This window comes from Anomaloglossus baeobatrachus, chromosome 11, assembly GCF_048569485.1.
Source record: "Anomaloglossus baeobatrachus isolate aAnoBae1 chromosome 11, aAnoBae1.hap1, whole genome shotgun sequence".
Classification (NCBI taxonomy): domain Eukaryota; kingdom Metazoa; phylum Chordata; class Amphibia; order Anura; family Aromobatidae; genus Anomaloglossus; species Anomaloglossus baeobatrachus.
In genome coordinates, this window is record NC_134363.1 from 145,714,642 (window position 1) to 145,728,790 (window position 14,149).

The 14,149-nt window shown below is 44.8% G+C and overlaps 1 protein-coding gene across 1 annotated transcript in view; it reads right to left on the reverse strand.

The window, feature by feature from the left end:
• Positions 1–5,916: 5,916 nt before the first annotated feature.
• Positions 5,917–14,149, reverse strand: part of P3H1 (prolyl 3-hydroxylase 1) — a 35,840-nt gene continuing 27,607 nt past the window's right edge. Inside the window, exons 8-14 of the mRNA XM_075327317.1 lie at positions 13,524–13,651; positions 13,345–13,440; positions 13,104–13,254; positions 11,625–11,742; positions 10,922–10,997; positions 9,996–10,136; positions 5,917–9,159 (exon numbers count right to left, since the gene is read on the reverse strand). Coding sequence (XP_075183432.1) covers positions 8,929–9,159; positions 9,996–10,136; positions 10,922–10,997; positions 11,625–11,742; positions 13,104–13,254; positions 13,345–13,440; positions 13,524–13,651 — 941 coding nt within the window. The 3' untranslated portion in view covers positions 5,917–8,928. The remainder of the gene's footprint in view (positions 9,160–9,995; positions 10,137–10,921; positions 10,998–11,624; positions 11,743–13,103; positions 13,255–13,344; positions 13,441–13,523; positions 13,652–14,149) is intronic.

A 14,149-nucleotide genomic window follows, 5' to 3' on the forward strand; every position in this document is an offset into this window, starting at 1 on the left:
CGACATACAGTGGGGTGAGAAGGGAGCATGCTGGGAGCCCTGTATGGGCCCTCTTTTCTTCCATCCGACATAGTCAGCAGCTGCGGCTGACTAAAAACAATGGAGCTATGCGTGCGTGTCTGACCTCCTTGCGCACAAAGCTAAAACTGAGGAATCTGTACTCCTACGGGAGGGTGTATAGCCAGAAGGGGAGGGGCCTTACACTTTTAAGTGTAGTTCTTTGTGCGGCCTCCAGAGGGCAGTAGCTATACACCCACTGTCTGGGTCTCCCAATTAGGAGCGAAAAAGAAATCAATAATAATGAGAATGATAAAATATCAATATATAATAAAACTACAAAAATAACAATAAAATAAAAAAAAAGTAATAATGTACAATATATATATATATACACACGTGTGTGATTATTGCCGATAATACTGGTTATCTAGTGTCTTCTCCTCAAGTATCAGACTACATCATCTAGTAAAGACAAACATGAAAATTCACGGGAGAAAGTGAAGAGGGAAGGCGCTTGTTTGTTTTTAATTACTGAAACATTTACTCCTGCGCCTTTACCCCGTCTGAAGCTGAGAAACCTGATTTTCTTCCATTCCTTCCATCATCTTTATTATTATAGTAGAAAATCAACAGGAGCGCCTTATAGTCTAAGGTTAACCTTGTTTATTTTTGTTCACTTTTTTTAAAAAACTTTTTTAAAGTCTTATTTTTGTACATTTCTGGAAAAGATACACCCAATTCATCAAAGCGTTCTGACTTAAGAAGCTTTGAGAAGTTACTAAATCTTAGCGCAACTTGAAACTACTCTAAAATTTTGCGACTTTTGGCGTTCTTATGCCCAACTTCTATAAAGTAGATGGATATACCAAAAATATTGCTCTAAATCTGTAAGGGTCAAGCAATTCAGGCAGTGGGGTGCAGGTCTTGTTTCTCTGTACATGTGTGGACAATGGTAAGAGTAATGTGCGCTGGAAAGTAGTGAAAAGGGAGATCCAGCTCCTATAATGCTGACAGAATACACACACTCAAAAAGAGTGTATTAAATTTAAAAAGCAAAAGAATCAGGACAATTCCTGAGATTGAAAATGGGTATATGAACCAAAAGCAGTTTTATCTTGTTTGGGGAGTAATGAGGGGAACCAGACTGTCTTTCTACAGGTTGTGTGGGGAAAAAAAATTGTATTTTTTTTTAAAGATTCTTATTACGGTATCTGTGGGACTACTATTTTTAATCTGATATCAATCAGATAAATTGCTTAATAGAATGGAAGAGCCAATAGCATCAAATTCCAGCAACTCTTAATATTTGGTTTCCATGGGCAACAGCTTGGCGCCGTTTTAGGTAAATGTCCTCCTATATGGTTATTAAAGGGAGATTCTCAAGTTTGGACGTTGATATTGGATAGGAGATAACTCTCAAACTGGTGGGACCCCCATCGATCCTGAGAACGGACCTGTGAAGAGCACAGTGTGAATAGCGCCAAAGGATGGGGTTGATTCTGCGCACTGGTGCGCCATTCACTCTTATGGGACTGCTGAAAACCAGCCCAGCATAGCGTACGGCCATCTCTGGTGGTCTATTAAGAATCGACCATCACTCCATTCACAATGGTTCTCGGGATTGGTAGGATACCCGGGAGTTGGACCCAGAGTTATCGACCCTATTTAATTGGGTAACCTCCAAACTTGAGACTATCCCTCTAAGACTGTTTAGTTCTGCCAGATAGGTCACTATGCATGGCCTAGCAACTAGTACTGTCTGAGTGACAAATATGGTTTACTGCCATAGTGACTGGAACGCTGTCACTTCAAATTCTAGGCCCAAAGCCTGAGGCTGCACACTACTGAGACATTCTAGTGACATGGTCCTTTTGTGATCAGTCAGGTGCTGTGTTTTCACACATAAGTCAGTCCAGGTTTTTCCTGTTGATTTGGACCCTCACAAGGTTTCCATGGCAACACTAATCCGGCGAAATGCCGGATGTGTGAAACCACCCTAATAAACAGTGAATGCTCGGATCGGCTTGATTGGTTTACCAAGTATAAATGAAGTCATTTAGGGACTCTTAACACTTGTCCTCAAAATCTCCCAGAAAAATGCTCAAATAACCCCATGGACTTCCATTATACTCTGTACTCTGGTCGCGCCCGTGCGACTGCTCGTTTCGAGTACCAGGCACCCATGCATGGTAGTGCTCGCTCATCACTAGTTACGAGTACCGAGCACCCGAATCACCATTCATGAGTACCGAGCACCCAAGCATGGTAGTGCCCGCTCATCACCAGTCACGAGATCCAAGCATGGTAGTGCCCGCTCATCACCAGTCACAAGATCCAAGCATGGTAGTGCCCGCTCATCACCAGTCACGAGATCCAAGCATGGTAGTGCCCGCTCATCACCAGTCACGAGATCCAAGCATGGTAGTGCCCGCTCATCACCAGTCACGAGATCCAAGCATGGTAGTGCCCGCTCATCACCAGTCACGAGATCCGAGCATGGTAGGGCCCGCTCACCACCAGTCACGAGATCCGAGCATAGTAGTGCCCGCTCATCACCAGTCACGAGATCCGAGCATGGTAGTGCCCGCTCATCACCAGTCACGAGATCCGAGCATGGTAGTGCCCCGCTCATCACAAGTTAGAGAGAGGCTGGCGAGCCACAGTCGGCTCAGAGAGAGGCTGGCGAGCCACAGTCGGCTCAGAGAGAGGCTGGCGAGCCACAGTCGGCTCAGAGAGAGGCTGGCGAGCCACAGTCGGCTCAGAGAGAGGCTGGCGAGCCACAGTCGGCTCAGAGAGAGGCTGGCGAGCCACAGTCGGCTCAGAGAGAGGCTGGCGAGCCACAGTCGGCTCAGAGAGAGGCTGGCGAGCCACAGTCGGCTCAGAGAGAGGCTGGCGAGCCACAGTCGGCTCAGAGAGAGGCTGGCGAGCCACAGTCGGCTCAGAGAGAGGCTGGCAAGCCACAGTCGGCTCAGAGAGAGGCTGGCAAGCCACAGTCGGCTCAGAGAGAGGCTGGCGAGCCACAGTCGGCTCAGAGAGAGGCTGGCGAGCCACAGTCGGCTCAGAGAGAGGCTGGCGAGCCACAGTCGGCTCAGAGAGAGGCTGGCGAGCCACAGTCGGCTCAGAGAGAGGCTGGCAAGCCACAGTCGGCTCAGAGAGAGGCTGGCAAGCCACAGTCGGCTCAGAGAGAGGCTGGCAAGCCACAGTCGGCTCAGAGAGAGGCTGGCAAGCCACAGTCGGCTCAGAGAGAGGCTGGCAAGCCACAGTCAGCTCTTAGCTGACTGTGGCTGGCCAGCCTCGCTCTGAGCTGACTGTGGCTCGCCAGCCTCGCTCTGAGCTGACTGTGGCTCGCCAGCCTCTCTCTGAGCCGACTGTGGCTCGCCAGCCTCTCTCTGAGCGAGGCTGGCCAGCCACAGTCAGCTCAGAGCGAGGCTGGCCAGCCACAGTCAGCTGCCGCTCCCTCACAGTAGTGGCACCCAGAGCCCCCATTACCGGTACAATGACAGCCAAAGCTTTTCTATAGAAATCACATTGAGGCAGTATACCAAGATCCAGGGGTTCCTGGCTTATTCCCATTTAGATCTGCTCTTCTGTGTGGAGCTAATCATCACGGGTCCGCGAGCAACAGGTTGGTGACCCCTGCTCTAAGGCTAAATTCCCACGATGAGATTTGGTGTTGGAGAATTCCTGAACCTATTACATAAATTAGGTACTTGAGTTTTTTTCATTGCATTTTTTTTCCTTTTCCAATTTACGTTTTTATCTTCTTTTAATGCTGTATTTTTTTTCTCTCTGGAGCATCATTGCTTTGAATAAAGCAGCTTTGTTTTTTAAACTTTCTGGTATTGATATTCTTAGGTGCAGATTACAAGCCTTTTTGATGCGTTTCCGTTGCGGAAATGAACTAAAAGCAAACTTTTTTTACCTACGGATTTTCTGCATCAGATGCAAGTCTATGGGAAAAATCTGCACAGAAAACTCAGCGTCTCCACAAGAGGAATTAACATGCTGTGGATTGGAAAAACGTCAGTTTATGCAGCGTAAAAAAGAAGCACAATGGGCAGGCGATTTCTATAAATCCATCCACACTGCTGAAACTGAAAAATGCTGCGTGTTTGACACAGTAAAAACAGGCAGCGTCAAAAACTCACTAAAAGAATCCAGACATAGTTATGTGAAAACAACACCCTTTTGTCATTTAATTTCCTCCCCAAAATGTGGAAGACAAAGAATATTTTGAAAAAGGACTGCAGCCATGCACAATCAATGGGAATGTGCTGCCCTCTAGTGGACACTGGGTGAATAAAATTGTTTTCCATTGATTACTCACGCAGTGTCACTAAAAAAAAAAAAAAAAAAAAAAAAAAGGTATTTTTAAAGTGACATAATTTGTTAAAATTCCATTACAAGTCATGTACAAATAAAATCCAAGCAGCAAGATTTAGAAAAAAAAAATATTTATTAGGCGTGGTCATATGAATGAAGGCACTTAAATAACAGGAAAGGAAATTTGAACAGCCAAGTCATTTAAACAGATACAATTTCAGACTGGGCATACACGTGTACATTGGGTTGGTATCAAACGCCAAGGAATTCGTTAAATCTGAATTTTGATTACCTGGAAAATAAGACATTGCAAGGTGAAGAGGAAAAAAAAAAAAAAAAAAATAAAAAATAAAAAAAAAAAGTCAATCTTGGGAAAAAACACAAATGGCTCAATTCATCATTTTAATTTTTTTTCATTTTTCTTGTGTAAAATTCTTGTAAATGGGGAATGTGTTTCACAAATTTGGTGCAAAAATAGGAAAAAAACCCATCTTTTTTGTGCCTTTTTAAAACATGTTCTACTAAAATGTTGCATTCAAATAACGTCTACAAAAAAAAAAAAAGGGGGGGGTGGTGGTGGTTTATAGAGTGCATTTACTCAAAAAATTTGGCACCTTTCTTTTCCTAAGGCTATATGCGCACGCAGAGGATTTGGTGCAAAATTTTTCTGCACCCAAAATTGCACCTTCTGGCAGAAAAACGCACCAAAAAACGAGGTGCGTTTCTCCATAATGAAGTCAATGGATAGAAAGGCTGCAAACACACCTGGAATTCAAACGCTGCAGTTTTTTTCTGCACCAAAATCTGCAAGGATAAAAGAAGCAACGTCTGCACAGCACTTTCAGAATTCTCATTGACTTTGCTGGGGTAAGGATAAATGTGTGTCTTTGTCATAAAACTGCATCAAAAAACGTAGAGTGCGCACACAGCCTAAAAGTCCCACTTGATAAATCGACGAATTAAAAAAAATGCTTAAAAGAAAGTCATAAAACGCTATAGTGAATCTGGCCCAATATGACTGGGGCGCTCAGTGATACATAATGATCATTGATCACTCAAAATCCAATTAGTGAGTCTCGCTCTAGTGTGAAATGATTGACAATAAATAGATCTGAGCTGTAATGGCCCTTTCATTAGATATCCCTGCCTCCATGGCGGTATACATGTACGCTTGGACTTCCTATGCAATACAGAATTGGAAAACATTACATTGACTTAAAGGGAATCGGTCACCAGATTTGGCCACCACCGGTGAGCTCTTCTATATACAGTATTCTAGAATACTGTATATAAGAGTCCAAGCTGCTCTGTATAATGTAAAAAACATTGCTAGACTCACCTATGGGGTGGTCCGGTGGGTGTTGCTGCTCTTGGTCTGGCGCTTCCTCCATCTTGTGTAGTCACTGTCCTCCTTCCCAGCCCCGTGTGGATGACGCATCCTATGTCATCCACACAGAGGCCTCTATTGTGTTACTGCGCATGCAAACTTCTCTCTGCCCTGCTGAGGGTAAAGCAAAGTATTGTAGTGCGCATGCGCAAAGAAAGGTCAAAGACCGCCTGCGCATGCGCACTACAATACTTTGATCTGTCCTCAGCAGTGCAGAGAGAAGTGTGCATGCGCAGGAGCACAATGGAGGCCTCTGTGTGGATGACATAGAACGCATCATCCACACGGGACTGGGAAGGAGGACGGCAACTGTACAGGATAGAGGAGGCGCAGGAGCGGACCGCTCTATAGGTGAGTATTATGAAAGTTTTTCCGCTCTACACAGTGGTCTGGGCTCTTATATAGAGTATTCTGGAATGCTGTATATAAGAGCTCACTGGTGGTGGCGGCAGCTTATCAGTGAAAAACCTGCTGACAGATTCCCTTGAAATGGGTAGTACAACCACGCTCGCCTTCACAAAGCAAGTGAGGTCAGATCAACAGACATCCACTGACATGTGTGCCCACCCTACTGAATAGGATAGGTGTACAATACCTGGGGTTTGGTAGATATCCTTATACGTGACTTTAATGGCCCTATTACCCTATCGATGACCCTATATTCCCGCTCTGAAGCCTGATTGGAGGAAAGACGCACTTATTCAATAGTTTAAAGTTCTGCAGCTTCCTAATACTCGTATAACTTCTATATCTCCGTTCCATTTTCTGACTTCTCACAGCTGAGGGTTTGGTAAAATTGCAGCAATCATCAAAGAATTTAAACAAAGGTCACGTTTCATCATTTGTGTTTTTTGCAAGTCACTTTTTGTTTGGCTTGTGCTATTCGTTGCCTTTTATGCTCCAAATTCTTCAAAAAGGAGCACAGATTACAGGGGGCTGAATACAAATGCACATCATTTTCAAATTTCTTTTTTTGTAAAATATTTAGAAAACCCGGTATCATTTCCTTTATACTTCTTTGTGCTGGTAAATCATAAAACATCTTAATAACATACATTTACGGGTGTGAATACTGTTCCAAGAAAAGTGGAACGTGGCACAAAACGGCAGCTAAATCCGGGCAGATTTTACTGTGGATTATCCATGGAATTCCACGTAAACAACGGATATTTGGCAGATCCTAAAATCTATTTCCGCTTAGACAATCCCACAATGTGTTAATGAGATTTGTTCGCCGGTACCGTATACCGCAGAGGTTTTTGCACAAATCTCCGAAGAAAATCCTCACCAAATACACTACATTTAGGGTAAGAGAAGCGGACGATGAAATGCAAATGGTTGTATTCGAGAGTATGGCAAGGATTAGCCCATCCATGGACTATCCAGTTTGCATTACTGTCATGTCCAACCTCGGACTCCTCTTGACGACTCCAAGCCGAAATCAATGGATCATTCAAGTGGGTTACATTTTGTCCTATAAGCAACCCCCAACCTTACACAAGTCCCAGGATGAATATTGCACAGTGGTGATGTAAGAAAACTTAGCACCGGTATTATTGCTTCTTTTTTGAACATCTAAAATGAAAAATAAAATTAATTTTGCAACATAAAATTGCAAGGGACAAAAAGAAAAAGAACCCAAAAACATCAAAACATCAGGTTGTCCGGAAACCAACAAATATTCCGTTCACGTTTATCGGGCAGGCTCCAGATTTTGTGTACCTCCTGATATCATACCTTTTGAATTTTTTGGGTACCTCCTGATAGTCCTATTACGAGGGGTTGCTGAGAAGTCTTTGGATTTACCCAGAAAGAAACGACGAAGATGAAACTTTACATTTATTGCACATACTCTCCACTGATGTCAACACACTTCTTACATCGGTTTTCCAAGTTTTGTAAGCCTAGCAAAAAGAAGTATTTCGGTTGTACCTCAAACCAGGCATCCAGAGCTGCCATGGCATCAGAAATGGTGTGAAATTTGGTACCCTTGAGGTGTTACTTCAGGTTTGGAAACCGATGATAGAGCGAAGGAGCTAGATCTGGTGAATAAGGTGGGTGGTCAGCCAGCTGGAAGCCCAGCTCTACCAGTTTTGCCGGGGTCGCTTGTGCAGTGTGAGCGGAGGCGTTGTCTTGCAGGAACAAGATTCCTTTGGACAGCTTGCCGCATCTTTTGGCCTTCAGAGCTGCCTTCATTTGGTCCAAAAGTTTAATGTAATACCTTGCATTGATGGAGGAACACTTTTGAAGGTAGTCCACTAGCAGCACGCCCTCCAGAACAGAACACAGGCACCACCACCTTAGTGGCTGATTTTACACCCTGAACTTCTTTGGACAAGGAGAACCGCTGTGCCTCCACTCTTTTGACTGCTCCTTGTTTTCAGGGTCATACAAATAAACCCAGGTTTCATCCATAGTGACCAGTCGATCCAAGAAGTTCTTCTCAGTCCAAAAACGCTGACAAATGGAGCGGGAAGTTTTCACTCGCATGCTTCTCTGATCTGTTGTCACACATTTGGGGACCCTCTTTGCAGATCGCTTCCTCATGTCCAAGAGCTCATGGATAATGACACAAACACGTTCACGGGAAATCCCCATGATGTCTGCTATTGCTTTAGCTGAAATTCGTGGATTCTCCAGTATGAGGTTGTGCACAGCATCAATGATCTCCGGAACAACAATCACTCTTGGTCGTCCAGGACGTTCCTCATCATTGGTGCTGAAGTGGCCCGTTTCAAATTTGGCAACCCAGTTCTTATCTGTGAAATATGAAGGGCATTGATCCCCCAATGTCTGCGACATATTACCAAGAATATCCTTCTCAGACTTTCCTTGTAGAAACAAGAATTGTATCCCTCCTCTGCTCTCAGTTGCTGTGAATATTGCATTAGTCTCTGCCATTTTGTTTTCCTGCGTGCGCAAAACACTGTTGCCATAAGCAACAAACATTTTGAAAAGATATATTAGGCACATAAGGCTTTCATGTGATGTATCATTTGTTACCATAGAAACAAAAAAAAGATCACAAAGCCAAAGACTTAGCAGCCACTCGTAAAAAAAAAATAAAATGAAATAAAATAAAAAGAAATTTCTAAATTGAGACCTTAATTGTTGCCTCTTTTTTTGGCTCGGCTGATATAGAGGATCTGTGGAAATGTGGGTCCCTGATTCACAGATTGAGGAAGGCAGCAGTCCGCAGGACGAAGTCCAAGTTAGTGTTATAATTCAGTTTTTGCTTTTTGTGAGTCTATCGGGGGTCCGAGTACGCGTTTTTTAGGGGGTGCAGAATCTGGGCCTGTGGGGAGTTCTGGAGGGGCGACAACACCTCCTGTTTTATCTCCTTCTGAAGATGGTGTTTCGGATTTCCTATCGGATTCATTGCCGGGGAATACGTTTGTTTCTTCTGGGCTGAACAGCATTTTTATTAAGTCGTCTGCTTGAACTCGCTCCTAGAAAAAGAAAAAAAAAAGAAAAGAAAAATCACCTGCATATTCCTCCTAAGATTCCTATTCGGGCATATGGACATCTTAAAGAAGACCACCCAGAAGATTTTCCTATATAAACTAAAGCCAGTGCTATACTGGTGCTATCATGCTGATTCTATACATACCTTTAGTTGTGAGATCGGATGTTTAGTTTCTGAAATACAAGCAAGTAAAGTTTGTGAGATGCACTGTTATTTGATTGATAGCAGCTACAGAATATATGATAGGTGGTCAGGTTTTGCTAGTTATTCCTGCCCCTGTCTGCCTGTCCTTCCTCCCCCCTGTCCTTCCTCCATCAGTAATAACTGAGACAGGGGGAGGTAGGACAGGCAGACAGGGGCAGGAATAACTAGCAAAACCCGACCCACCTATTAGATATTCTGTAGCTGCTATCAATCAAATAACAGTGCATTTCACAAACTTTACTTGCCTGTATTTCAGAAAGTATACATCCGATCTCACAACTAAAGGTATGTATAGAATCAGCATGATAGCGGCAGTATCGCACCAGCTTTAATTTATATAGGAAAATCCAGGTGGGTGGTCCTCTTTAAAAAGGTATTTTCCCCTTCCGGGCCCTGTCTATTTGCCAGCAAAAAGAGCCACTTCCACTCTACCCAATAATGTGATACCCGGTTTGTCACAAAATAAGCTGATGGCTGGGGATTAAAATGATAAATGACACAATGGACTCTACGGGTCCTCATTTAGTAAATGAGTCAAATTGTCCATAAAGAGGGAGTGTGAGGGAAAACACAAGGGGCACATCAATTTTTACTTAATACATTAACTCTACTTACTCTCTCATTGTGCCTGGGGTCCAGGGTAAACCACAATGCCACCGCGCACCTCTGCCCTTTAGTTACGGCTTTCACACCATGTGGATTTTCCGCTCCGGATGAGAATCCCACCATCCGTCCACACTCTGGCTTTATCTCGGCCTGCAGGAGTAGTAATGGTAATACCGTATTTCCCCAAAATTAAGCCCTAGCGCATTTTTCATAGCAGAAAAGAATATAAGCCCCTCTCTTATTGGCATTCGTCATTTGGACGAACAGTGGAACAACATTTTGTGTCTATTCAATTCCAGAGTCACTAAACTTTAAACTTGTTTTGTTTTAATTTGTCAGGAACTGTAATTTTTTGCAGATCCGTGAGGGTCTGGGTCTTGAGACCTCCATCAATCGCCCAACAGACCCCCGAACAACATGCAATGGATAGACCGGAGTGCACATACAATACAAGGTCAGGCTTCATAGCCTATGCTTTCTATATATACTGGCTGGACAATTCCTTTAATGCCAGCTATAGCTTCTCTATACTGGTCTGGTGAGGTGTTGTGATCCAGACTTACTGGTGGTTTTGGTGCTTCATTGCTGTGAGCGATTATGGTGTTAACCCTTGCTGTCCCTTTGTTGCTGCCTTCCTGCTCTTGTTTTTCTCCTTAGTTTCTTACTGTTTGTTCCTGTGAGTTTGCAGTGCGTCTGAGTTTTGCTTGTTCCCTGTCTTTATCTTTGCTGCCATCACTGTTCGGGGGTCTACTGAGTGAACGGTGGGGGTCTCGGGACCTAGACCAACACCGATCTAAAAGGAAATTAAAGCGCCAAGCAAATATTTACATTTCTGACTTTCCAAAATCCCTGCGATCAGTTTTCTACAATCTCGTCAGGTCTCCCTCCTTTATAGTTAATTCCATTCTAAAATAAATGGTGCAGCCATTACTTACAGTGATCGTTTTAGCATCAAGTTCTGTAAAATAGAAATGTCCCCCTTCAAAATCGCCATTTAGGTACAATATGGCACTGAAAAATAAATTAAGGGTCAGTAATTCACCTAATAAATTGGTCCAAAAATTACATAAAATCACTGTTCTCCTGATCTGGGGGAGGAAAAACACACAGAATGGGGGCACATAATCCCCCCGATAATCACTCGGCACAATGGCCTCGTGTGTTATTGGCGCAGGTCACGTTTCAGCTGGAGTTTGTCTCTACATGTCAATTTAGCCCTAGGAGACCCCATTCCTTAGAATACTGCCTTATACGATCCCCCCCTTACGGACATGCAGCTACTTGTTTACAGGCAGAAAATTCGAGAAAAGCACAAGACAAGAGTCTGAGACATCTCAGCACTCGCAGAAATAGGCTCCATCACCGCCAATCTCGTGCGGCCCTCAAGGAAAAAAAAAAGTGGCAGAAGACTTGAGCGTCAGTGCTGGAAACAAGTGCAGGATTATCGGATTTAGTGGCTTATCGGAGACCAGATTAAAGGGATTGCACAGGACTTTCTGCCAGGAAGTGTTAATGAAAACATAGATAATATATGAGGCTAGATATGCCGGTGACCTGACGTGCCCCCAACATTAATTTCCATATCAGAAGGCTGCAAATACAACGGAGCATGTTAGCGCTATATATCCAAATCATTACCTGTAATCCCGGAAGGTATACGCAGGATGCTCCTTTACGCACACTAAGGCTTCGGCTTTCAGAACGCAGTTATCCGCGTGTACAGGGTGGCTCAAATCTTTCCGGTCGTCTTGTTTTTCTGGAAACGTAACGTATATTAATTGGAGATTATTGTCCGCTCTTAGGACAAAGCCAAAGACATGTGTACACCGAGCCGGAGACGCACAGATCGGTAACATGTTCAAGGCGAAGTTCACACTAGGCGATAAGAAAAATGTGGCCTAATAGTCCTGAGATCGCCCGGCGCCTCTCGCTAAAGGGACGGCCCGGCGCCTCCCGCTAAAGGGACGGCCCGGCGCCTCCCGCTAAAGGGACGGCCCGGCGCCTCCCGCTAAAGGGACGGCCCGGCGCCTCCCGCTAAAGGGACGGCCCGGCGCCTCCCGCTAAAGGGACGGCCCGGCGCCTCCCGCTAAAGGGACGGCCCGGCGCCTCCCGCTAAAGGGACGGCCCGGCGCCTCCCGCTAAAGGGACGGCCCGGCGCCTCTCGCTAAAGGGATCGCCCGGCGCCTCTCGCTGACAGGTGCACAACACTTTCTGGGCGCACACATGACTTACCAATACCTAGAAAGTGGTTACTGACCCCACGTCAGCAGCAACGATCATCTCCAACGTGGAATCTAGAGGTGCTGTAACATTAAATTCCAATGTTTTAAGCCTAAAGCATTAGCAGTACCTTCTACCTTAAATACAGTTTTCTCAAACAGTATTTAGCAACTGTCCACAGGGTGAATGATTAGTTCATGATTGCTGGTGGTCAGACTATCAAGACCCTACTAATTTTGAGAATGAAAACCTCAAAGTCCCCAGCGTGAATAAAGTGTTACTGAGCATGTGAGACACTGAGGAGAGCAGTGGTTGCACATGCCCAGTAATGCATCACGTACACCATGGATTTTGGGCCTCTCCTAAGAATTAGTGGGTGTCTCAGCAGGTGACCCCCACCAATCCACCATTTATCTATCCTATAGATGGAGTTTGTTTTTTTTAGTCTTTATTATAGGAAGAGACAAACTGATAACAAAAAGCCAAGATGGACAGAGTTACGGCAAAAGTAAAGGGGTGCTCCCAGCTCCGACCTATGGTCAGGCGAAGATAAAGGGATGACTAATCACTAGTCCTCTGGGACCACTACAAATCCTGAGAGTGAAGTGGGTCGCAGTGTAGGGGTACTGCAGCACCTCTTTATTCATGTGAATAGTCCTTGCACTACTGGGCGGCTGATTCACCATTGTCCAAGGAAACCAGTAGAAGGGCTTCATTCTCAGGATTGTCGGGGTCCCAAGGGATTAGACTTCGACATATCTTATTGGAAAGCCATCACTTTACCATACAAGCCCCCCAATAACGCAACATGTACAAGTAGGTCCAAATGTTTCGGCTCCTATATCCAGTGGAACAGGATAGTTGGGTGCTGGACATAGTTCAGACCAGTAGTCTCACCTTCTATGGCTGTCCTGCAAACAAGGTGAGAATAAGAGAAGTACAGCGGGGAATCCAGGCGGAAATACGACTCGACCACGCGCCTGACTTTCTCGGTGACGTTGTAGAAGAGGTGAGCGCTCCTCAACGGGACTTTTCCTTCTTGCCCAAGCTAAAAGTAATTCAGAGACGTAGCTTATTACCCATGATCTCCAAGAGGGGGCGTCCTGGTGCAGGTACCAAGTACTATATGCAGCTTTACCTTCAGCGCCTTGTACACAGTCACTCCATGAAACTTCTCATTCGGGGTATGAGGGGACGTTGTGCCTCGATATCCATCACCGGCTGAAGCCGCGGCCTAGGACACAATACAGACGAGGAAGGTGTGAATGAGATTTTCCTTTTTATGCTCCACGCTGATTGTTCGAGTGTGACACTTACATTAGTAAGTCGTAACAGCTCCCGACATTCGTCTTCAGAGATGACCCCGTCGGTCACTACTCTCTGTGATCCATTCAGGGTCTTGGAGTTCATCACTACACTGACTTCATCAAATAAAACGGGACCACCTGCGGAACAAGACTCCGGATCAGGAATGTGACGCAAATGTCATTTGAAGGGAATCTGTCCGCAGGTTTTTGATATGTAAGCTGAAGCCAGCATGCAGTAGGGGTTAACACAGAAAACTCAGGCATTCCTGTATTGTCCCAGTCCAATCTGTTGTTTATTTGCTATTTTGTTTAAGCTGCAGGACTCTTATCATTGCAGAACTACAATGTCACACACAGCAGACCAGCACGCCCCCTCCTGTGATTGATACTTCACTGTCAATGTACAATCTCTATAAAGAGCCTGGTGTGGGTGGGAAAGCTCACTCAGCTCTGCTACATGGCTAAATCTAAAAATTCTGATTGTGTCAGAACGGCTGCACCCAATAATATAAGTGACACATCGTTGGTGTTGGATTCGGGGTCTCTTTACGTACATCATGCTGCTCTCAGATGACACAGCAAAAACCTGCTGACAGATTCCCTTTAAGGGGTAGATTACCTCACTCCAAAAAGGAA